The following is a 26,444-nucleotide window of genomic DNA, read 5'->3' as shown; positions in this document are numbered from 1 at the left end:
TGTATTTGGATGACATTTAGATTTTTTTCTCCTGATTTCAAAACTCATAAGGAACACTTACGTCAGGTCTTGCTCATCCTGCGGGAGAATAAATTGTACCCGAAACTGGAAAAATGTGTGTTTGCGGTTCCAGAAATTCAATTTCTGGGGTTTCTTTTCTCCGCTTCTGGTTTTCGCATGGACCCCGAGAAGGTCCGCGCTGTGCTTGAGTGGGAGCTTCCCGAGAATCAGAAGGCGCTGATGTGTTTTTTGGGCTTTGCCAATTATTACAGGAAGTTTATTTTGAATTATTCCTCTATTGTTAAACCACTCACTGATATGACCAGAAAGGGGGTAGATTTTTCTTCCTGGTCGGTAGAGGCGCGTAAGGCCTTTTCTAATATCAAGGAGAGTTTTGCTTCCACTCCCATCTTGGTACAACCTGATATTTCTCTACCCTTCATAGTTGAGGTTGATGCTTCTGAGGTGGGTGTGGGTGCGGTCTTGTCTCAAGGTTCCTCTCCTGCCAAATGGCGACCATGTGCCTTTTTCTCGAAGAAACTCTCCTCCGCAGAGAGAAATTACGATGTGGGAGATAGGGAGATAGGGAGTTGTTGGCCATCAAGTTGGCTTTTGAGGAATGGCGCCATTGGCTAGAGGGAGCCAGACACCCTATTACCGTGTTTACTGACCATAAAAATCTAGCCTACTTGGAGTCGGCCAAGCGTCTGAACCCGAGACAGGCCAGATGGTCTTTGTTCTTTTCAAGGTTTAATTTTGTTGTCACGTTCCGCCCTGGGGTTAAGAATGTGAAGGCAGATGCCCTCGCTCGCCCTGTTTTACGGGAGGTGGGAATTTTGAAGACCCGGGTCCCATTTTGGCTGAAGGTGTGGTGGTCTCTGCTCTTTTTCCTGAATTGGAGGCAGAGGTCCAGGTAGCCCAGTCAGAGGCTCCTGATCTTTGTCCTCCTGGGAGGTTGTTTGTGCCTCTCGCTTTGAGACACAAGATTTTAAGGAACACCACGATACGGTCCTTGCTGGGCACCCAGGGGCAAGAGCCACAGTGGATCTCATCGCTCGGAGATTCTGGTGGCCGGCGCTTCGTAAGTCGGTTGAGGGTTTTGTGGCAGCCTGCGAGACCTGCGCTCGTGCCAAAGTCCCTCATTCACAGCCATCAGGTCCTCTCCTTCCCTTACCCATTCCTTCCCGTCCATGGACACATCTGTCCATGGACTTCATTACGGACCTGCCTCGTTCCTCGGGGAAGACTGTGATTCTGGTGGTGGTGGACCGTTTTAGCAAAATGGTGCATTTCATCCCTTTTCCTGACTTGCCTAATGCTAAGACGCTGGCGCAGGCATTTATTGATCACATTGTCAAATTGCATGGTATTCCTTCAGACATAGTCTCTGATAGGGGCACGCAGATTGTTTCCAGATTCTGGAAGGCTTTCTGTTCTCGCTTGGGGGTTCGGTTGTCATTCTCTTCTGCTTTCCACCCGCAGTCGAATGGCCAGACAGAGCGCATCAATCAGAATCTGGAGACATATCTGCGCTGTTTTGTGGCGGAGAATCAGGAGGATTGGTGTTATTTTTTGTCCCTTGCTGAGTTTGCTTTAAATAACCGTCGTCAGGAGTCCTCTGATAAGTCACCATTTTTTGGTGCATATGGGTTTCATCCGCAGTTTGGGACATTCTCGGGAGAGGGGTCTTCTGGTTTACCTGATGAGGACTGATTCTCCTCGTCTTTGTCATCTATTTGGCAAAAGATTCAGGATAATCTAAAGAGCATGAGTGAGAGATATAAGCGTGTGGCGGATAAGAGACGTGTGCCTGGTCCGGACCTGAATGTTGGTGATCTGGTGTGGTTGTCTACTAAGAATATCAAATTGAAGGTTCCCTCCTGGAAGTTGGGTCCTAAGTTTATTGGGTCTTACAAAATCTTGTCTGTCATCAATCCTGTTGCCTATCGTCTTGATCTGCCTCAGACTTGGAAGATCCATAATGTTTTTCATAAGTCCTTTTTAAAACCTTATGTCCAACCCATTGTACCCTCGTCTTTGCCTCCTCCTCCGATTGTGGTTGATGGTAATCTTGAATTTCAGGTCTCTAGGATTGTGGATTCTCGTGTTGTCCGCAGTTCTCTCCAGTACCTCGTTCATTGGGAGGGTTATGGTCCTGAGGAGAGGATGTGGGTCCCAGTGACAGACATTAAGGCCACTCGTCTCATCAGGGCTTTCCATAGGTCCCATCCTGAGAAGGTGGGCTCTGAGTGTCCGGAGTCCACTCGTAGAAGGAGGGGTACTGTCACCACCAGACATCTGAGAAGCTCTGACAGATGCCTTTCAGAACCTCCTCCTTTAGCTTCCTTTGTTTTGCTTTCAGTTCCTCATCTCGTTAGCCTCTCTCAGCTGTCATGTAGTTGTACTGATTGCATACCTTTAAATCCCTCCCCATAGTGCATCAGTTTGCGGTTTATATTACTTCCTGGAGTGTGTGTGCATGCTGATCCTACTTCCCAGTCTTCTACAAGATAAGTGTTGTGCATTCATTTGTGTTTTTCTGTTTGCTGGATCCCAGGTGACCCTGACTCCCTCCGTATCTAGTGTAGGAAGCCGGTGGTCGTGTCCCCTCACTATTATAGGGTGTTCAGGTGTTATACAGTCGAGGTACGAGGATATGCGATCATCTACCATTGGGATTTTCGCATAGGCTGAGCAGTCAGGGAGAGTGCCAGGTCTGATGCAGGGGTCTCCCTTTTTGTTCCTCAGTTTTGGATCCAGTGAGTCGTATCCAGTTGTCTTGTTTCCTGTACACCTTCCGTGACAGCTGTCTTTGCAATTGCCATGCCTTCTGCACTTTAATTGACAACACTAGGCGGTGTAAACATTATGTCTGGCCTGTCTATAAGTGCTGAGGGCGTGGCAGTTGCAGAGGGAGCAGAACCTGAAGGAGCAAAGGCAACGCCCCGACTGCTCCTAGAGACTAATTTGCATATATTTAGACAGATCTGCTGACAGATGCCCTTTAAATAGCAGATGAATGTCAATTTTGTAAAACTATACTATATATCCATAATGTACAAAGCAATACCATTTAAACATTAGGATTCCAACCATCAGACTGTACCTGAGCAGATGACTCCAGCATCTTCATGGTGTCCACAGTTATGTGATGTAAGCCCTCCATGCGGACAGTTCCACAAGAAACTTTCATTGCCATTACATTGTACATCATCCAATATAATCAGTCCTTGTCCTTGACCAAATGCTGCACTCTGGTTAAACGCCAGAGCATTACCGCAACCTATCTGCTGACATACAACTTGCGCATCCTTAATATCCCATTCGTCATCACACACAGTTCCCCATGCTCCATTATAGAGGATTTCTACACGACCGTCACACCGACCTGTTCCATTTACAAGCCTTAAAGCCATGGTTGGATCTAGTTAAAAAAAAAATATAGGAAAAAAAAAGTGAGGTTCAGACTAAATGTACAGTTTGTGAACGTAAGGTGAGGCTATATCTCTAAAGTACATTTGAAGGGGAAGTTGTGTTTTTTGGCCAGTGAAACACCTCTACATTAAATGCAACACATCACAAATAACACACTGGATCACAAGTAAAAAAAAAAAAAATGCAGACTGAAGAGTATTGAACATAGTAACTAGAGATGAGCGAATCTTACAAGATTCCGTTTGTTTTGGATTCACCAAATTTATCAAAAAGTTTGGTTCTGTTCCGAATCTATTCGTTCCCAACCAAAGTTGCTCCAATTGCCCTTAAAATTGGTAGATTACCCCCTCTAGTCCTCTAAAGCACAGATTTTTTTTTTAAAAAAAGCTCCTATCTCGTTTTGTTACTTTTTAAAGAATTTTTTTATTTTCCCTTGTCCATCCCCTTGTTTTGATACATTGTCAGGTGTAACCGTATCTACTTTTATTATGGCTCCCACAAACTGCGGTTATTGCTTGGCCGCAACTGACTGCAATTACCTCCTGCCTGGTGGTGACAGAAAACTATTGATCGCTTAAGCGCTGGGAGCCATTTTACAAGATTCGTCTGAATAGAACCTAAAAAGATTTGGGGTTGATTCAGTACTAAAAAAATCTCTGAAACTGGGAATGGATTCGTTCATCTCAAATAGTAACCAATCATCACTTTTTCAGACTTGCTTACAAGTTAAAGGGAAAGTGTCATCAGAAAAGGACCTTTATGATGTTTTCAATTTTTCAAAGACAATGTGCCCACCTTACTTCCTGCACTGGAGCGTGATAGGAAGATGCGCGAGTACAAGCGCACGTTGGTAGACGCGCTACTGAGAGCATTCCCAAATGTCACAGGGGAACAAGTGGAAGCCCAAGGCCAAGGCAGAGGAGGAGCAAGAGGTCGCCAAGGCAGCTGTGTCACGGCCAGCTCCTCTGAGGGCAGGGTTAGCATGGCAGAGATGTGGAAAACTTTTGTCAACACGCCACAGCTAACTGCACCACCACCTGATACGCAACGTGTTAGCAGGAGGCAACATTTCACTAACATGGTGGAACAGTACGTGTGCACACCCCTCCACGTACTGACTGATGGTTCGGCCCCTTTCAACTTCTGGGTCTCTAAATTGTCCACGTGGCCAGAGCTAGCCTTTTATGCCTTGGAGGTGCTGGCCTGCCCGGCGGCCAGCGTTTTGTCTGAACGTGTATTCAGCACGGCAGGGGGCGTCATTACAGACAAACGCAGCCGCCTGTCTACAGCCAATGTGGACAAGCTGACGTTCATAAAAATTAACCAGGCATGGATCCCACAGGACCTGTCCATCCCTTGCGCAGATTAGACATTAATTACCTCTCCTTAACCATATATTATTGTACTCCAGGGCACTTCCTCATTCAATCCTATTTTTATTTTCATTTTACCATTATATTGCGGGGCAACCCAAAGTTGAATGAACCTCTCCTCTGTCTGGGTGCCGGGGCCTAAATATATGACAATGGACTGTTACAGTGGTGGGTGACGTGAAGCCTGATTCTCTGCTATGACATGCAGACTAATTCTCTGCTGACATGAAGACAGATTCTCTGTTACGGGACCTCTCTCCTCTGCCTGGGAGCTGGGCCTAAATATCTGACAATGGACTGTTGCAGTGGTGGCTGACGTGAAGCCTGATTCTCTGCTATGACATGCAGACTGATTCTCTGCTGACATGAAGCCAGATTCTGTTACAGGACCTCTCTCCTCTGCCTGGGTGCTAGGGCCAAAATATATGACAATGGACTGTTACAGTGGTGGGTGACGTGAAGCCAGATTCTCTTCTATGGGACCTCTCTCCAATTGATATTGGTTGATTATAATTTTTTTTAATTAATTTCCCTATACACATTTGTTTGCAGGAGATTTACCTACATGTTGCTGCCTTTTGCAGCCCTCTAGCTCTTTCCTGGGCTGTTTTACAGCCTTTTATAGTGCCGAAAAGTTCGGGCCCCCATTGACTTCAATGGGGTTCGGGTTCCGGACGAAGTTCGGGTCGGGTTCGGATCCCGAACCGAACATTTCCGGAAAGTTCGGCCGAACTTCTCGAACCCGAACATCCAGGTGTTCGCTCAACTCTACTTACTGTGCATCAGAATCATTGTCAACAGGCGATCTAATAAATTGGCACGTTTATCTAGTTCATCTGCTGGGCCATTAATACTTAATCTGTTTAGTTATTGATAGACACATTGCTTAATAGTGTTGAGCGCAAATAGTTGAATAACACATTTTTTTTGCAAATATCGCAACTTCGAGAATTCACGAATATTTCAAATATAGTGCTATATATTCGCTATATCGAATATTCATCATTTTTTAACATCTGAAAACATGATTCCTCACTGCTTCTTGCTTGTGGGCCAATGACCTTGGTGCCTAGTACAGTGATGGTGATGGCGATAAATTATAACTTCCTGTAATACTGACAGCACAGGACCTACAGAACAGATAATCTATGAAGTTGGGTATACCGGAACAAAAGGTACATGGCGATACCCGCTCCCTGCACTTTCCCTGCACTCTCCCTGCAGTTGAAGTTCCATAACTTCACACTAACATTGGGCCACCAATTGGGATGCATTAGAATAGGCAGAGTGGCCTGGGTATACAAGATTTATTGCGATTCGTAACAAATTAAGAACTTTGACGAATCGTGCGTATCAAATTTGGCCAACCTCTTTAAATATTATATTTATGATTCGCAGAAGATACTGGAAACATGAAAATAAAAATGAGTTTATATCTTAAACATGAGAAAATATAATTAAACTACTTTATAGTACACTGATATATTGTATAGCATAGCTACGGCAACTAAAAAGTTGCCAGGGGGAGCGGAGTAACCACCTTTGTATAGATGAAACTCATTAGCTGGATTAGTCAGGACTTGAGTTTTTGCTGCATGGAGGGGTCTGTAGGGAGTTTTTTTTGACCTGGTGTTCATTTTTGAGGTTCACCTATACAACAGTGGTTACTCTGCTCCCCCCTGGCAACTTTTTAGTCCTAAACTTGGTAACCCTGTACTGGTTGTCATAGCACATGACTACTTGTGATCTGAGCACGCCACAGTGGTTCCTACACAGGTGCTGTCAGTGCATGAGGTTACCATTGCCTATCCAGCAACTATACATATGTTGTATGACTAGCTGATGCTGTGGTTGCTCCGCGCCAGTGGCGTACCGCCCATAGAGGCAGACCACGCCACTGCTATGGGGCCCGCGGCACTGGGGGGCCCGTAGCGCAGATAAGGCCCCGCCCACTGATGACCAGCAGCCGGCTATGCGGCTGCTTTTCTCCCCAGGGCCCCCCCCATGTTTAGCTGAATCGCCTCCCAGAGGCGCGGCTAAGTCCTAGACACCCGCCCCCCTCCTCAGCGCTGCGCTCTGAAACACCCGATCCTCCTCTCGTCGGCGTCCCAAATCCCGCGCAGGCGCAGTGCCGGCGATTGCCTGCGCCTGCGCTCTGATAATACGGCTGAGGGCAACAGCTTCAACATCGTCACTGGGCATGCGCCGAGCCCAGTGACGATGTTGAAGCTGTTGCCCTCAGCCGTATTATCAGAGCGCAGGCGCAGGCAATCGCCGGCACTGCGCCTGCGCGGGATTTGGGACGCCGACGAGAGGAGGATCGGGTGTTTCAGAGCGCAGCGCTGAGGAGGGGGCGGGTGTCTAGGACTTAGCCGCGCCTCTGGGAGGCGATTCAGCTAAATGATGGAGGCGTTAGAGTTTTCATATTTAGGCGGGCACGGCACTAATCAGAGGGGCACCGTGGAGAAAGAAAAACGCCCCTCTGGGCTCCAGTCCTTACAGCAAGAATCGATTTTTAGAAGAAAGGACAAGACTGACATGGAAAAGAAGAACACAGATGGAAAAAAGGTACTTTATTAAACATGGATCCATGAGTACCTTTTTTCCATCTGTCTTGTTCTTTGGATTGTGAGTCTTGTCATTTCTTCAAAAAATCGATTCTTATGATATGTAAATGACGCTGTAAGGAGCCCAGAGGGGCGTTATTCTTTCTCCACTGTGCCCAGGAACGCCCCTCTGAAGTGCCGTGCCCGGCTAAATTTGAAAACTAATAACGCCTCCAAGTTCATCTAAATCGCCTCCCAAATCCGATCCTCCTCTCGCTGGCATCCCAAATCCCGCGCAGGCGCAGTGCCGGCGATTGCCTGCGCTATGATAAGATGACTGACGGCACTGCGCCTGCGCGGGATTTGGGATGCCGGCGAGAGGAGGATCGGGGTGTTTGCCGCAGAGCGCGGCACTGAGGAGGGGGGTGTTGAGCACTTAGCCGTGCCTCTGGGAGGCGATTTAGATGAACTTGGAGGCGTTATTAGTTTTCAAACTTAGCCGGGCACGGCACTTCAGAGGGGCGTTCCTGGGCACCGTGGAGAAAGAATAACAGCGTCATTTACATATCATAAGAATCGATTTTTTGAAGACATGACAAGACTCACAATCAAAAGAACAAGACAGATGGAAAACAGGTACTCTGTTAAACATGGATTCATGAAAAAAAAATTGGGGGTAAATTGCTAGTGACAGATTCCCTTTAAGGCTACTTTCACACTTGCGTTCAGAGCGGATCCGTCTGGTGTCTGCACAGACGGATCCGCACCTATAATGCAAACGCTTAGATCCGTTCAGAACGGATCCGTTTGCATTAACATGAACAAAAAAAAAAAACAACATTTTTTTTTTTGTTCATGATAGTGCAAACGGATCCGTTTTGACTTTACATTGAAAGTCAATGGGGGACGGATCCGTTTGAAAATTGAGCCACACTGTGTCAACTTCAAACGGATCCGTCCCCATTGACTTAGATTGTAAGTCTGGACGGATCCGTTTGCCTCCGCACGGCCAGGCTGCAAGCAGCGTTCAAGTGTCCGCCTGCTGAGCGGAGGACAGACGGAGCCATACTGATGCATTCTGAGCGGATCCGCATCCACTCAGAATGCATTAGGGCTGGACGGATCCGTTCGGTGCCGCTTGTGAGAGCCTTCAAACAAAACTCACAAGCGGAGACCCGAACGCAAGTGTGAAAGTAGCCTAACATGGCACCCCAAATAAGGAGACCTGCAGGCTGCAGCAGATATCCCATGTGACAGGTCACCCCCAGGAAACCCCTAACAGTTTCTGTAGGTCATGTATAAATTTATTTAATGGGGGTGTGGCATGGGAGGAGCAAAGTCAGGAAGTGGGAGGGGCCATGGTGGGTAGTGGGCGGGGTTAAGGGGCCCAATTCAGATTTTTGCTATGGGGCCCAGTGATTCCTATGTACGCCTCTGCTCCGCGCCTCTTGTACAGCCACATGTACTGGTGGGATCTTTACGCATCCCTTATATGTCTAGTGTCAACATATAGTATATAATAATATTTGTTTGTTTGTAGATTTAGGGATCCTCACACTTCTCCCTAGTTTTCGTGTATATCTAATAAATTTAAGTTTTAGCTTAATCACAACATTTCTTCCGGCTGTGACTCAATCTATTCTCTGTTTCCTCATTTCAACTCATTTGTTATCTTTATTCATTTACCTTTTGTTCATTTTGTAATACTATGGGGGAAATTTATCATGAGAGGAATATTTAAAGTTAGTTTCGCTTTAGTAGTGTACTTTATGCCACATTTATCAAAATGTCGCATGGTGTTTGATAAATTTGTCTTATCCGTAAACCTAAGGCCTCTTTCACACAAACAATACGGATTGGCTCAGGATGCATTCAGGGTGCGTTCATTTTGCAAGCAAATTCAGTCAGTTTTGTCCTTGATTGCATTCAGTTTAGTTTTTTCCACGCGGGTGCATTCAATTTTGATGCGTTTTTCATATGCGTGAAAAAAACTACTAGTACGGGTCATGTGACATGCCTGCCCTATTTGCTATATTTTTTTAATATATACAGTACAGCCCAAAAGTTTGGACACACCTTCTCATTCAAAGAGTTTTCTTTATTTTCATGACTATGAAAATTGTAGATTCACACTGAAGGCATCAAAACTATGAATTAACACAGGTGGAATTATATACATAACAAAAAAGTGTGAAACAACTGAAAATATGTCATAGTCTAATTTCTTTAAAGTAGCCACCTTTTGCTTTGATTACTGCTTTGCACACTCTTGGCATTCTCTTGATGAGCTTCAAGAGGTAGTCACCTGAAATGGTCTTCCAACAGTCTTGAAGGAGTTTCCAGAGATGCTTAGCACTTGTTGGACCTTTTGCCTTCACTCTGCTGTCCAGCTCACCCCAAACCATCTCGATTGGGTTCAGGTTTGGTGACTGTGGACACCAGGTCATCTGGCGCAGCACCCCATCACTCTCCTTTATGGTCAAATAGCCCTTACACAGCCTGGAGGTGTGTTTGGGGTCATTGTACTGTTGAAAAATAAATGATGGTCCAACTAAACGCAAACCGGATGGAATTGCATGCCACTGCAAGATGCTGTGGTAGCCATGCTGGTTCAGTATGCCTTACATTTTGAATAAATCCCCAACAGTGTGATAAGCAAAGCACCATCACACCTCCTCCTCCATGCTTCACGGTGGGAACCAGGCATGTAGAGTCCATCCGTTCACCTTTTCTGCATCGCACAAAGACACGGTGGTTGGAACCAAAGATCTCAAATTTGGACTCATCAGACCAAAGCACAGATTTCCACTGGTCTAATGTCCATTAATTGTGTTCTTTAGCCCAAACAAGTCTCTTCTGCTTGTTGCCTGTCTTTAGCAGTGGTTTCCTAGCAGATATTCTACCATGAAGGCCTGATTCACACAGTCTCCTCTTAACAGTTGTTCTAGAGATGTGTCTGCTGCTAGAACTCTGTGTGGCATTGACCTGGTCTCTAATCTGAGCTGCTGTTAACCTGCGATTTCTGAGGCTGGTGACTCGGATGAACTTATCCTCCGCAGCAGAGGTGAGTCTAGGTCTTCCTTTCCTGGGGCGGTCCGCATGTGAGCCAGTTTCTTTGTAGCGCTTGATGGTTTTTGTGACTGCACTTGGGGACACTTTTAAAGTTTTCCCAATTTTTCGGACTGACTGACCTTCATTTCTTAAAGTAATGATGGCCACTAGTTTTTCTTTACTTAGCTTCTTTTTTCTTGCCATAATACAAATTCTAACAGTCTATTCAGTAGGACTATCAGCTGTGTATCCACCTGACTTATCCATAACCCAACTGACGGTCCCAACCCTATTTATAAGGCAAGAAATACCACTTATTAAACCTGACAGTGAACACCTGTGAAGTGAAAACCATTTCAGGTGACTACCTCTTGAAGCTCATCAAGAGAATGGCAAGTGTGTGCAAAGCAGTAATCAAAGCAAAAGGTGGCTACTTTGAAGAACCTAGAATATGACATATTTTCTGTTGTTTGACACTTTTTTGTTATGTATATAATTCCACATGTATTAATTTGTAGTTTTGATGCCTTCAGTGTGAATCTACAATTTTCATAGTCATGAAAATAAAGAAAACTCTTTAAATGAGAAGGTGTGTCCAAACTTTGGGTCTGTACTGAATATATATCAAGAACGGTAGATCCTAGAGAGCTGAACCTCGGTCTAAAACCTTTGCAACTGATTTACCTATATGCCAAGTTTAGTGCAGATTGGTCTAGTCGTTTGGCCATGCACAATGAACAGACAAACAGATGGACAACAGAAATTAATTTTGATATATATCAGAGACAAGCAGAATAACCTGGCTTTGAATGGCTTCCACTATGTATATTATAGGCTGCAGTTATACTGTATATTTTATGGTGTATTATATTCTTACCTGTACTTGTTTCTGGAGGTTCTGAATGGGGTATAAAGAAAACATATTGATGAGACTTCACTAAAACGTATGTAATCATTGATGCTATAAGTGGAATCAGAAGTCAGTGGATTCATCACCATAGTACTTGACACCACTGTGTGTGTCAGATGTCATTTTCTAGCGAGGGTTCTAAGACTCCTAGAACATATATCAGGCAAATAACTCAAGGCAAGGTACCAGAGAGCAGCAGGTAAGGGACAAGTGGCAGGTAATACCACTGGACCATGTGCACCGGTTTGACTTGGAGCCAAACCCAGAGGGCAGAGGCCCAGTGAGCCTTGTTCTTCACAGAGCCCCTGATTGTGGGGATGAGCTTAGCCAAGGTCTTACTAGTCACACCTCCAGGATGGTCCCGGTGCACTTGGCCACTTACCTGCAGAGACTGATGGTGCAAGCACCAGTGGTTCAAACAAACAACGGACTGGAACCCAGGCAGAATAACTGGAACCCACACATAACTGCACAGGACACAGTTCAGACAAGACAAACGGAACCCGAACACAAGCAGATGCCTGGACCCCATGCGGAATGGATGCATGGAGGTCATAGGCAGAGCTGCCCAAAACAGGCAGACAAGCAGATGCCTGGACCCCATGCAGAACGACATATGGCGGTCACAGGCAGAACTGTTCAAACAGGCAGTCAAGCAAATGCCTGGTCTCCATGCGGAACAACACATGGTGGTCACAGGTAGAGCTGCACAGACTAGATGTCCTTCCAAGGGAGAACCAAGGAGCCCTCCTACCGAAGGCATAGACTAGTGCTATTAGATGACTGTTCCCCATGCAGGGTTAGTCCATGGGTAAACATACAGAACTGCACACAAGACATTGAACCAGACTACCAGATGCCTGTTCCCACTATGGAGTTAGTCCATGGACAAACAGACAGCTGACCCACAAGACACTGAACCAGACTAGCAGATGCCTGTTCCCCATGCGAAGTTAGTCCATGGGCGAACAGACAGCTGCACCAAGACATGGAACCGGACAAGGTGACCTTGATGTTTTACTAGGTGACCACACAGACGGGGAAGATGGAATATCCCCAGGTCAGGTGCGTACATCCATCACCCAGCAAAGCTGGAGACAGACTGACCCCAAACCCACAGCTCACAGGATCAAATACCATGCATTCCCTAGAAACCAGCATACACAGGAGAAAGCCTGCAGCCAGTACACAAAAACTCTGCAGCCAGCCTGCACGGCAACAGTGTCAAGAACTACCGTACACTGTGATGCAGACATGGGGAGGACACACATTCGCAGGCCATACAGTAGTTCGCACACTAGTAGGATGCAGCAAGCCCCCAGTGACACAGTGAATTGCAATGTGACAGCAGATGTGTCTGGTACTGCAGCTTAGTCATATTCAAGGGAATGAGACTGAATCACATATGACAACATTTTGGCTTCAGAAAGTTAGCGTTTGCATTTCATAATTCAATGCCCATGTGATATCAACATACATTGCCATACAATGGTTGGGGTTAATTTAAATTAAGATGATAAAAAGGTTAATGGCAGTCCGTGGCTAGTAGGGAGTAGAGGGCTTATTTACATGGTGGGGCCCACCAGAGAGATACCAACATTTTAGTTAGTAAATTCGAGGGAAATAAGACCCACCCTGTGAACGTCCAAACACAATGTGAATGATCACTTACGGGTGGGGCTTACATTACCCAGTCTGCTTTTGGCCCAGAACCATCTTTGAATATCAATTGGCAACTACGCAGGGGTGGTTTGGTGATCCCCAGGGGTGAACACCAATGTCTACTGTATAGGCATCACAGAAACCTATGTTAGAGCAGGAAGACCCTACCATTTTCCTTCTTCTAGTTCACAGTTCACCAGGACCATGTGAAAGAAATCAGTGCCCCAGAGCAGGCAACACATTGACATCACTGCTTTTTCTAGGAACAACATGTGAGAGCATAGGGTATTGGGGCATTATCACGTGTTAAAGGGGCACTTAATAGACACTAAATTAAGGAGCCCACATGGGTCATTATTACTGTATAGGCTGTAAAGAGTGGGGACTGTTACTTTCTGGGGGCAAGTACTTTGTCACTTTGTAATTACTGCAATAGAAATGAATATAGATGATGGCTGGAGAATACAGTAACATTAGCATTGTATAACAATTGTATTGTATACCCTGATTTACAGTATACACCCCAAACTGTTTGAGCTGAAATATGAGGCAATTTTGTAGGATGTATCATGTGTGATAGAGAGATAGATAGATAGATAGATGATAGATAGGAGATAGATAGATAGATAATACTTACTAGTAATAACACAATGAAGAAAGTAAAGCTTTGCTACTTTGAGTTGTGGGAAATGTAATGCTGATCATGATAAAATACAATATATTGGATAAATTTCAAGAGAATTCAACCCAAAGAGTCACATCAGACTGTATAAGCACCTCATTATAATTCTGATGGACATTGAATGTATTGTACTTACCAGTTGTAGCAGCTTCTTGATACATGAACAAAGAAAAAGAAAAACTTTGTTAAGTTGAATAAAAACATTAAGCGGATCATGATAAAATACTGATTTATTATTACTGTCCTACATTATGTCATTTTATGAGGCCAAGAAAATGGCTCCAACATTATCCAACTAGTGCTCACAGGACGGTTAACTTGGAACACATTTTTTATTTGTTTCCTTACACCAGCACTACTTTACGCCCCCAAAAAATAAATGATGCAAACATAAATTAGGTGTATTTTTTAACTAATTTACCCCCCCCAACTTCTTCCCTATTTTTATTGTTTTCCTTTCTATTCAAGGTATTGCTTGTATCTAACCAAAATACTGCATCACACTATATAGACTGTGGTATATGTTTAGCTCAGGCAGCCAAGTGTTGCCTCCCCTGCTGTCAAAGGCATTTTCTGTCTTCATCGCTTCTCTCTTCTCTGCTCTTGCATCCTTAATGAGCTCCAAGTATGGGGTAGTGGTAGTAGGGCTGCTGCTGTCCCTAAATGCCATAGTACCCATGTGACTAGTCACATAATTGCCAGGGTGTTGGTCCTAGGAGGCTGCACTGGGTATAACTAGCCACCGCACAGCCCTGATAGCAATGATGGTCACTGGTGCTGGGCAAACTTCTGCTACAGACGGTGCTGCTGTGCAGATAAAAGTTTTAGGAGACAATTGCAATCGCAAATAAAAAGTGTATTTTAGGGTGATACTGTATTATTACCAGAAAAAAATAGCTAAAATGTACAAAAAAGGTTTGTTTGTTTGTTTTAGGTCTAAGAAATAGACCAAAAAAAGAATACATTTTGGGGGAAATGTACAGTGGGATGCGAAAGTTTGGGCAACCTTGTTAATCATCATGATTTTCCTGTATAAATTGTTGGTTGTTACGATAAAAAATGTCAGTTAAATATATCATATAGGAGACACACACAGTGATATTTGAGAAGTGAAATGAAGTTTATTGGATTTACAGAAAGTGTGCTATAATTGTTTAAACAAAATTAGGCAGGTGCATAAATTTGAGCACTACAAAAAAGAAATGAAATCAATATTTAGTAGATACTCCTTTTGCAGAAATTACAGCCTCTAAACGCTGTAAAACGGAATGCACATGGAGTAACTTCCGTTTTTTTTTGGGACCCATTGAAATGAATGGTTCCACATACAGTCCACAAAAAAAATGGAACGGACATGGAAGAAAATACATTAATTTGCATGAGCCCTAAGATATAGTGATACTTTTTTAAGATCCCAAATTTGCATTGGAAAGTGAGCTTCTAGGGAGTGACCTGTCAGAGTCAATCTGGTATATATAAGGGGTGGTCTTCTCAAAAAGGTGGCATTTTGAATAGATTTAGAAATTTTACCATGTACAGATAAACTTTACATATATATATATATATATATATATATATATATATATATAGCAAAAGGCAGCACTCTCCAGGGATTGGTGACCAGGATCCTTCAGATGTAAAAAAGGATAAAGAGGCAGCATTTCAAAATATGTGAAAAAAGTGGGTGTCTTTATTCACCATAGAGGGTTGAGGCACGGTGTGCGAGGGGCCATCGGTCCTTGCTCATTTGTCATGATTTTATGATAAATAATTACTGAAATCTATGCCAGCTACAAGTTATCATAGATTTCAGTCTGCACACACTAACTGCCTGAGGATGCACTTATGCACTTAATTTAAGGCGAGGAGCGCATCATAAATTAAGCACATCTTCTGCCAGTGCAGGGGGATTTCAATACTGAGGAATATGTCAGTACTATATGAGTAAGTAAAATAAATAAAATAATATATATTATAATATATATGAAACAAATTAAAAAAATAAACATCATGGACATTGCTGCATTAGAAAATTCCCGTACTTTTAAAATATAAAAATATTCCATACGGCAAAGAGGGGGGGGGGGATGCAAAATGGTTGATTAGCTTTTTCTGGCCACTTTAACCCCCACGAAAAGTCATTTTGTCCAGAGGCCTCTTAATCCTTACTTTGATTTTCCTTGTTATTTTCCTTATTTATTGTCATATTTAGCAGTTTTCCAGTACTTATAATCTTGGCTTTATAACATTGTTTAGGCTTATTAATTGAAATAAATGTAGTCCTGGATCTGGCATTTGATTAGCTGTAACCCTTTATGTGATGGCAAACTCTTGTGCATTTGTGGGTGGATGCCTGCTGTCATATGCTGGCATTTTACTTTTTAAAAGAGAGTAGTCTTGGTTGAATTGAAGTCCACGAATTTTGATCCGATTTTTAGGATAAATTCGATTCGCCTTGAAGCCGAGTTTCATCGTACTTCGTGGTAGTGAATCGATTTAATCTGATATAGTGGAAAAATAAAAATAAAATCATACATACCTGATCCATTTGCTTACGACGGGCCAGCCACCGCCATCTTGCTTGAATATCTCGGACGAAATCCCATACACAGTGATTTATTACTACACCATCCAGACCTGATGACGTCATCTTGGACCGTGCAAGATTTCACAACAGCTCTTCAAGCAAGATGGCAGCGGTCAGCCCGTTGCGAGCAAATAGAGCAGGTACGTATGATTTTTTTTTTTTGTTGCTTTACACCGTTATGTATACATGATCGCGGCGTCTGAGGAGTACAATGAACCCAGTACTTACAAAGAAATGCACATTGTGACGAAGTAATTATTTACAAAACAATTTTTTTTATAAAATTCGACAAAGAAGCTAAATGGAATTTTCAAATACTTCGCCCATCACTAAAAGATATGCTAATGAAGATGTGTTTCTATATAGCCTTGCAAAGTGTCATTATTGTCTTTTTATGGGTTTTCAGTCCATACTGTGCACCTTCTTGGATTAATTTGAACAGTGAGCCCATTGTATTTGGTGTTTATTTTTATTTAATACTAGCAGAAACCTGTAAGCTTCTATTGACCAATAGGGGTCATGTGACTGTGTGTATGTCAGTTAGTCAAAGAATGAAGGACCTCCAAGCTTTTATTGGCTAGTACGGGCCATGTGACGTGCCTGCCCCATTTGCTTTTTTTTTATATATATATATATATACAGTACAGACCAAAAGTTTGGACACACCTTCTCATTCAAAGAGTTTTATTTATTTTCATGACTATGAAAATTGTAGATTCACACTGAAGTCATCAAAACTATGAATTAACATATGTGTAATTATATACATAACAAAAAAGTGTGAAACAACTGAAAATATGTCATATTCTAGGTTCTTCAAAGTAGCCACCTTTTGCTTTGATTACTGCTTTGCACACTCTTGGCATTCTCTTGATGAGCTTCAAGAGGTAGTCACCTGAAATGGTTTTCACTTCACAGGTGTGCCCTGTCAGGTTTAATAAGTGGGATTTCTTGCCTTATAAATGGGGTTAGGGCCATCAGTTGTGTTGTGGAGAAGTCAGGTGGATACACAGCTGATAGTCCTACTGAATAGACTGTTAGCTGCTTTTTTTCTTGCCCAAATACAAATTCTAAGTAAAGAAAAACAAGTGGCCATCATTACTTTAAGAAATGAAGGTCAGTCAGTCCGAAAAATTGGGAAAACTTTGAAAGTGTCCCCAAGTGCAATCACAAAAACCATCAAGCGCTACAAAGAAACTGGCTCACATGCGGACCGCCCCAGGAAAGGAAGACCAAGAGTCACTACTGCTGCAGAGGATAAGTTCATCCGAGTCACCAGCCTCAGGAATCGCAGGTTAACAGCAGCTCAGATTAGACACCAGGTCAATGTCACACGGAGTTCTAGCAGTAGACACATCTCTAGAACAACTGTTAAGAGGAGACTGTGTGAATCAGGCATTCATGGTAGAATATCTGCTCGGAAACCACTGCTAAGGACAGGCAACAAGCAGAAGAGACTTGTTTGGGCTAAAGAACACAAGGAATGGACATTAGACCAGTGGAAATCTGTGCTTTGGTCTGATGAGTCCAAATTTGAGATTTGTGGTTCCAACCACCGTGTCTTTGTGCAACTCAGTTACAGGATCGCGCTCGAGTCCGACGGCGCATGCGCCGCTTGTACAAGCGCGGTCCCGGCGACTGAGCCGGGTGTCAGTTACACTACTTAGAGGCGGGGTTAGGGCAGGGGAGTTACAGCCCGGAGTGAGGGAAGGGCTACCCCCTTGACTTCTAGCGTTACTTCAGAAGCTGGAGACAAGGATTTTATAAGTCGTTTTTTTCATGAATATCCATCCCAGGAAAGCGGCAGAAGAATGCATTGAAACACAATGAGGATAATCTATAAGGTACTGGTAATAGTTTATTAAGTGAAATCCTGGTGAAAGGTTCGCTTTAAGACTGTTGGAAGACCATTTCAGTTGACTACCTCTTGAAGCTCATCAAGAGAATGCCAAGAGTGTGCAAAGCAGTAATCAAAGCAAAAGGTGGCTACTTTGAAGAACCTAGAATATGACATATTTTCAGTTGTTTCACACTTTTTTGTTATGTATATAATTACACATGTGTTAATTCATAGTTTTGATCCCTTCAGTGTGAATCTACAATTTTCAGAGTCATGAAAATAAAATAAAAACTCTTTGAATGAGAAGGTGTGTCCAAACTTTTGGTCTGTACTGTATATATATATATATATATATATATATATATAGAAACGAAGAAATCCAGCGGGAGCATCAACCTGAGTGTGGGTGCACTGTCCAGTACAGGGTAGCGGCAATACCTCAAGTATTATAGAAACAGAAAGAATCCGGAATGCACTCCAAGATAGACGTGAAACAAGTGATTTATTCACCCAAGCGAGTTGCGCCTTTTATGGGTGAATAAATCACTTGTTTCACGTCTATCTTGGAGTGCATTCCGGATTCTTTCTGTTTCTATATATATATATATATATATGTATATATATATATATATATATATATAATAGGAAAAATCGGACAGCACTCCAGACGGTTTCTTCAGTAAAACAGGTAGTGTTTATTCACCCATACGGTGGCAGCAAAAAAGCGACATTTCGGCTCTACATGAGCCTTTCTCAAGCAATGACAAAAAGTGCAGAGCAGACCTATATCAGTGAATCAATTATACAATAACATGATTAGTACTTAATAAAAAACAGTACAAGAAAATATACATACAGACTCAAAAAAGTCATCATAGTGATTATACATAAAGTGCCTAGTGCTAACAGTGCAGAAAGTGCATAATAGGGCTGACTGTCTTATACTATTACATAAAGTCCATAAACCTTGTCAGCTGTTCATTACACATCCATGATTATTCATGATACATTAATTGTGCACATATGTGCAGGGGGTATATGTGCACAATTAATGTATCATGAATAATCATGGATGTGTAATGAACAGCTGACAAGGTTTATGGACTTTATGTAATAGTATAAGACAGTCAACCCTATTATGCACTTTCTGCACTGGTATCACAGGATCCTAAATTTCAGATTGTACGACTGATTGAACAATGTGTCTCTGATGCTCTGATTGCAGGTATTATAGATAAAAAATTGTCTGAATATCTGATTGTCTCTCATCCCATTACCCCGGTAATTTATGTATTGCCCAAGGTCCACAAAACATTGGTGGACCCACCGGGGCGCCCCATTGTTTCGGGGACTGATTCAGTATTTGGACACGTCGCAATCTTCTTAGATAAGGTGCTGCGTGACTTTTCTACTGGAGGACAATCTTATATCAGGGATACATCTGATTTCTTGATAAAGTTGAGGGAGACCAATTTGGCAGAAATAGAGTCTATCACCTTGGTATCTTTTGATGTTGTATCTGAATATAGCAATGACATCAATAAGATACTGAGACGACATTGGCCTATATTAAGCGGTTGCAAAAAAGTTGCTCCTGAATTCAAGATACCACCCCTTTGTGCATACTGGAGATGCAAAAATATCAGAGACCAATTAGTTAGAGCAGATGTGGGACCCAAAATCGTTACCAGACAAACTACATTGGCACCATCGGGCACTGGTTGTTTCCCGTGCCTGCATTATGTAAACTGTCGATTCATCTGTAGATCTAGGGCCTTTACACATCCCAACACAGGTATATCATACCCTATTAAATTCCATCTATCATGTGACTCTACTTTTGTTGTGTACATTCTTTCCTGCCCCTGTCAGTTATTGTATGTAGGGGAAACCTCCACTGATTTAAAAACTAGGCTTAATAACCATAGGTTTACTATCAGGAAGGGTCGCACAGATCTTCCAGTGCCTAGACATTTTTCACTCAAAAAAACATAATGAAAAGGACTTGAGATGCTGGATCATTGACCAGATACCAATGCCCCGCAGGGGTGGCGACCGTGTGGCGTTACTCAAAAAGAGAGAATAATTTTGGATTCAGACTCTAAATAGTTTACAACCTAATGGCCTGAATATTGATTATAGGTATGGAGGCGTAGTGTGAGATGAGAAGTTTGCCCTCGCATGTGTTGCTTCTGATGTGTCAAGTGTGTCCTCCTGCTGAGGACATGTTCATTGACAAAAATATTTTATATAAAAAATGCAAACCGCATAAAAACAATAACAAAAAATAACAGAAACAAGTAAAATAAGGTCATTGTAATTTTTGGGTGTCACTTGCATCACTAACACTGTGTATCATTTCAGATTCACTGGAATTCCGGGGGAAGATACGAAAGAAAAATGATGAGCCTAGATGGTGGATGAGGAGCCCACTAAGTATGTATTCCTTTTGTGTAAAGCTTTGTTTTTTTTCTCTCTGTGGTATGGTGTTATTGTCCCGATGGCATATCAAAAGGGGTAACTTGGAGAACACAAGTACAGTGCTGACTGCCTATATAAAAAAATCCTTTTGTTCTGGTATATGTAACTGAGGAGAACCCTCTAGGTCACGAGCCGCAGTAAGAATGTAACCCACGGTGCTGATGGCATTAGCATGCTGACAGCATCGGGGTCACACATCGAGTAGGGTTTTCCATCTTGGAAAAGTGGGGACCCTCCTCTTGATTGTGACTAAGTGGAATTTATCCACTGTGACCCGTTACTGAACGTATTAGGCACTCAGCATGATATACAGTGAAAAACATATATACTGGCTGGACTCCCTTATGCATTATGGTGGCTTCGGGCATCAATGTCAGGAGTGCGCATGCGCCTCCTGTCTCTATCAGCAGTGCATACGGTGCGGCAGGAGTAATTGATATGCGCCTGTTGCGTCACTCAGGAGCGACATCACCAACAAGCATGGTGCTGCTCGGACGCTGTCTGATGTAGTATATGCGACCGGGACATGCGCACTTGCACCACTGAGACGTGCTGAACGCGATAGTATGTGTGGGCTTCATCACTCTCTCAGGTATCATCTTATCATTCTACCCCCTGCACATACGTGCACAATTAATGTATCATGAATAATCATGGATGTGTAATGAACAGCTGACAAGGTTTATGGACTTTATGTAATAGTATAAGACAGTCAGCCCTATTATGCACTTTCTGCACTGTTAGCACTAGGCACTTTATGTATAATCACTATGATGACTTTTTTGAGTCTGTATGTATATTTTCTTGTACTGTTTTTTATTAAGTACTAATCATGTTATTGTATAATTGATTTAATTGATTCACTGATATATAGTCATGTGAAAAAATTAGGACACCCTTTGAAAGCATGTGGTTTTTTGTAACATTTTTAATAAAAGGTTATTTCATCTCCGTTTCAACAATACAGAGAGATTAAAGTAATCCAACTAAACAAAGAAAACTGAAGAAAAGTCTTTTCAAGATCTTCTGTAAATGTCATTCTACAAAAATGCCTATTCTAACTGAGGAAAAAGATAGGACACCCTCACATGTATTCCCTCTTAAATTGGCTCAGATCTCACACAGGTATATCACACCAGGTGCACATAATTAGTAGATCGTTACTCTGCATGTTGAATGAGGCTTGCCCTATTTAAACCTCAGACATTTAGTTTGGAATGCTCCTGACTGTTGAAGTGAGAGTGAGCACCATGGTGAGAGCAAAAGAGCTGTCAGAGGACTTCAGAAAAAAGATTGTAGCAGCCTATGAGTCTGGGAAGGGATTTAAAAAGATCTCAAAAGATTTTGAAATCAGCCATTCCACTGTCCGGAAGATAGTCTACAAGTGGAGGGCTTTCAAAACAACTGCCAACATGCCCAGGACTGGTCGCCCCAGCAAGTTCACCCCAAGAGCAGACCGCAAGATGCTAAAAGAGGTCTCCAAAAACCCTAAAGTGTCATCTCGAGAACTACAGCAGGCTCTGGCTACTGTTGATGTAGAAGTACATGCCTCTACAATCAGAAAGAGACTGTACAAGTTTAACTTGCATGGGAGGTGTGCAAGGAGGAAACCTTTGCTTTCCAAGAGAAACATCGAGGCCAGACTGACATTTGCCAGAGATAAAGTTGACAAAGACCAGGACTTCTGGAATAATGTTCTTTGGACAGATGAGTCCAAAATTGAATTATTTGGACACAACAGCAGAGGACATGTTTGGCGTAAACCAAACACAGCATTCCAAGAAAAGAACCTCATGCCAACTGTGAAGCATGGAGGTGGAAGTGTCATGGTTTGGGGCTGCTTTGCTGCAGCAGGACCTGGTCAGCTCACCATCATAGAATCCACGATGAATTCTACTGCGTATCAGAAGGTGCTTGAAGAACATGTGAGACCATCAGTTAGAAAATTAAAGCTGAAGCGGAACTGGACCATGCAACATGACAATGACCCAAAACATACTAGTAAATCAACCAAAGATTGGCTGAAAAAGAAGAAATGGAGAGTCCTGGAATGGCCAAGTCAAAGTCCAGATTTGAATCCCATTGAGATGCTGTGGGGTGACTTGAAAAGGGCTGTACGTGCAAGAAACCCCTCAAACATCTCACAGCTGAAAAAGTTCTGCATTGAGGAGTGGGGTAAAATTTCCTCAGACCGATGTCGAAGACTGGTAGATGGCTACAAGAACCGTCTCACTGCAGTTATTTCAGCCAAAGGAGGTAACACTCGCTATTAGGGGCAAGGATGTCCTATCTTTTTCCTCAGTTAGAATAGGCATTTTTGTAGAATGACATTTACAGAAGATCTTGAAAAGACTTTTCTTCAGTTTTCTTTGTTTAGTTGGATTACTTTAATCTCTCTGTATTGTTGAAACGGAGATGAAATAACCTTTTATTAAAAATGTTACAAAAAACCACATGCTTTCAAAGGGTGTCCTAATTTTTTTCACATGACTGTATGTCTGCTCTGCACTTTTTGTCATTGCTTGAGAAAGGCTCATGTAGAGCCGAAAAGTCGCTGTTTTGCTGCCACCGTATGGGTGAATAAACACCACCTGATTTTTTTTTTTTCTATTGTCTACTAGTGGGTAAGCTCAAGTTACCGTACTTGGACTTTGCACCCGCTTTCGTTTACTCCAAAGGTGGTGCTGCTAGTAATTTTTTATAATATATATATATATATATATATACATATATATATTCTCAAGAACAGTAGGTCCTAGAGAGCTGAACCCCGTTCTAAAATCTTTGCAACTGATTTACCTATACGCCAAGTTTAGTGCAGATTGGTCTAGACGTTTGACCATGCATAAAAAACAGACAAAGAGATGGACAACAGAAATTAATTTTGATATATATGAGACCAAAAGAATAACCTGGCTTTGAACGGCTTCCACTATGTATATTATAGGCTACAGTTATACTGTATATTTTATGCTGTATTATTTTCTTACCTGGAAATATTTCTGGAGGTTCTGAATGGGGTATAAAGAAAACATATTGATGAGACTTCACTAAAACGTATGTAATCATTAATGCTATAAGTGGAATCAGAAGTCAGTGGACTCATCACCATAGTACTTGACACCACTGTGTGTGGCAGATGTCATTTTCTAGCGAGGGTTCTAAGACTCCTAGAACATATATCAGGCAAATAACTCAAGGCAAGGTTCCAGCGAGAGCAGAAAACTGGAGCAGCAGGTAAAGGACAAGTGGCAGGTAATACCACTGGACCATGTGCACCGGTTTGACTTGGAGCCAAACCCAGAGGACAAAGGCTCAGTGAGCCCTGTTCACAGAGCCCCTGATGGTGGGGATGAGCTTAGCCAAGGTCTTACTAGTCACACCTCCAGGATGGTCCCGGTGCAGTTGGCCACTTACCTGCAGAGACTGATGGTGCAAGCAACAGTAGTCAAAACAAACAACGGACTAGAACCCAGGCACATTAACTGGAAGACACACATAACTGCACAGGACACAGTTCTGACAAGACAAACGGAACCCGAACACAAGCAGATGCCTGGACCCCATGCATAACGACATATGGCGGTCACAGGCAGAGCAGTTCAAACAGGCAGACAAGCAGATGCCTGGTCTCCATGCGGAACAACACATGGTGGCCACAGGTAGAGCTGCACAGACTAGATGTCCTCCCAAGGGAGAACCCAGGAGCCCTCTTACTGAGGGCATAGACTAGGGCTATTAGATGCCTGTTTCCCATGCGGAGTAAGTCCATGGGTAAACATACAGAACTGCACACAAGACATTGAACCGGACTACCAGATGCCTGTTCCCCCTATGGAGTTAGTCCACGGACAAACAGACAGCTGCCCCACAAGACACAGAACCAAACTAGCAGATGCCTGTTTACCATACGACGTTAGTCCATGGGCGAACAGACAACTGCACAAAGACATGGAACCGGACAAGGTGACCTTGATGTCTCACTAGTTGACCACACAGACAGGGAAGATGGAATCTCCCCAGGTCAGGTGCATAGCTCCTGCACCCAGCAAAGCTGGAGACAGACTGACCCCAAACCCACAGCTCATAGGATCAAATACCATGCATTCCCAAGAAACCAGCATACACAGGAGAAAGCCTGCAGCCAGTACACAAAAACTCTGCAGCCAGCCTGCACGGCAACAGTGTCAAGAACTACGGTACACTGTGATGCAGACATGGGGAGGACACACATTCGCAGGCCATACAGTAGTTCGCACACTAGTAGGATGCAGCAAGCCCCCAGTGACACAGTGAATTGCACTGTGACAGCAGATGTGTCTGGTACTGCAGCTTAGTCATATTCAAGGGAATGAGACTGAATCACATATGACAACATTTTGGCTTCAGAAAGTTAGCGTTTGCATTTCACAATTCAATGCCCATATGATATCAACATACATTGCCATACAATGGTTGGGGTTAATTTAAATTAAGATGATAAAAAGATTAATGGCAGTTCTTGGCTAGTAGGGAGTGGAGGGCCTATTTACGTGGTGGGGCCTACTAGGGAGATACCAACATTTTAGTTAGTAAATTTGAGGGAAATAAGCCCCACCCTCGGAACATCCAAACACAATGTGAATGATCACTTACGGGTGGGGCTTACATTGTCCGGTCTGCTTTTGGCCCAGAACCATCTTTGAATATCAATTGGCAACTACGCAGGGGTGGTTTGGTGATCCCCAGGGGTGAACACCAATGTCAACTGTATAGGCATCACAGAAACCTATGTTAGAGCAGGAACACCATACCATTTTCCTTCTTCTAGTTCACAGTTCACCAGGACCATGTGCAAGAAACCAGTGCCCCAGAGTAGGCAACACAATGACATCACTGCTTTTTCTAGGAACAACATGGGGGAGCATAGGGTATTGGGGAATTATCACGTGTTAAAGGGGCACTTAATAGACACTTAATTAAGGAGCCCGCATCATTATTACTGTATAGGCTGTAAAGAGTGGGGACTGTTACTTTCTGGGGGCAAGTACTTTGTCACTTTGTAATTACTGCATTAGAAATTAATATAGATGACGGCTGGAGAATACAGTAACATCAGCAGCATATGCAGGAAAAATATCAATTGTATTGTATACCCTGAGTTACAGTTTACACCCCAAACTGTATTGGTGGAAATATGAGGCAATTTTGTAGGATGTATCATGTGTGATAGATAGATAGATGTAATGCTGATCATGATAAAATACAATATATTGGATACATTTCAAGAGAATTCAACCCAAAGAGTCACATCAGACTGTATCAGCACTAGTGATGAGCGGGAGATGCCATATTCGATTTAGTGAATATTCGATTGAATATTCGTGTTATATTCGTCAAAATCGAATATTCGTAATTATTCCATAAATCGCAAATAATATGCGAATAATTAATCGCGTATTGTGATTTTTCTTTTGATAGTATAAGGCAACGTTCCTATGACTAATAGACTATGGCTAGGCTAATATTCTAAAAGACGAAGTTAGAGCAATATTACGAATTTTCGTAAAATACACATATAGATTGTAATTTAGCTAATATAGTGCTATAATTTTTTTTTCGCAAATTTTTTTTGCCTCTTCTGAACTTCAGTTTTGGAAAATATGTACACTATTAAAAAAATTATTATAGCAGTATATTAGCTAAATTACAATCTATATGTGTATTTTACGAATATTCTTAATATTGCTCCAACTTCGTCTTTTAGAATATTCGTAATATTGCTCTAACTTTGTCTTTTAGAATATTTGTAATATTGCTCTAACTTCGTCTTTTAGAATATTATGAATATTATAAAAGACGAAGTTAGAGCAATATTAAGAATATTCGTAAAATACA

General features: G+C 42.6%; 1 protein-coding gene across 1 annotated transcript in view; it reads right to left on the bottom strand.

Annotated features, from left to right (window-relative positions):
- LOC122942223 (deleted in malignant brain tumors 1 protein-like) overlaps positions 1–3,416 on the bottom strand; it is a 485,901-nt gene extending 482,485 nt beyond the window's left edge. The window contains exon 1 of the mRNA XM_044299724.1: positions 3,107–3,416. Within this exon, the coding sequence (XP_044155659.1) occupies positions 3,107–3,416 (310 nt within the window). The remainder of the gene's footprint in view (positions 1–3,106) is intronic.
- Between the last annotated feature and the right edge of the window lie 23,028 nt (positions 3,417–26,444).

Source organism: Bufo gargarizans, chromosome 6 (genome assembly GCF_014858855.1).
Source record: "Bufo gargarizans isolate SCDJY-AF-19 chromosome 6, ASM1485885v1, whole genome shotgun sequence".
NCBI classification, from domain to species: domain Eukaryota; kingdom Metazoa; phylum Chordata; class Amphibia; order Anura; family Bufonidae; genus Bufo; species Bufo gargarizans.
This window is presented reverse-complemented; position numbering and strand designations above follow the sequence as displayed.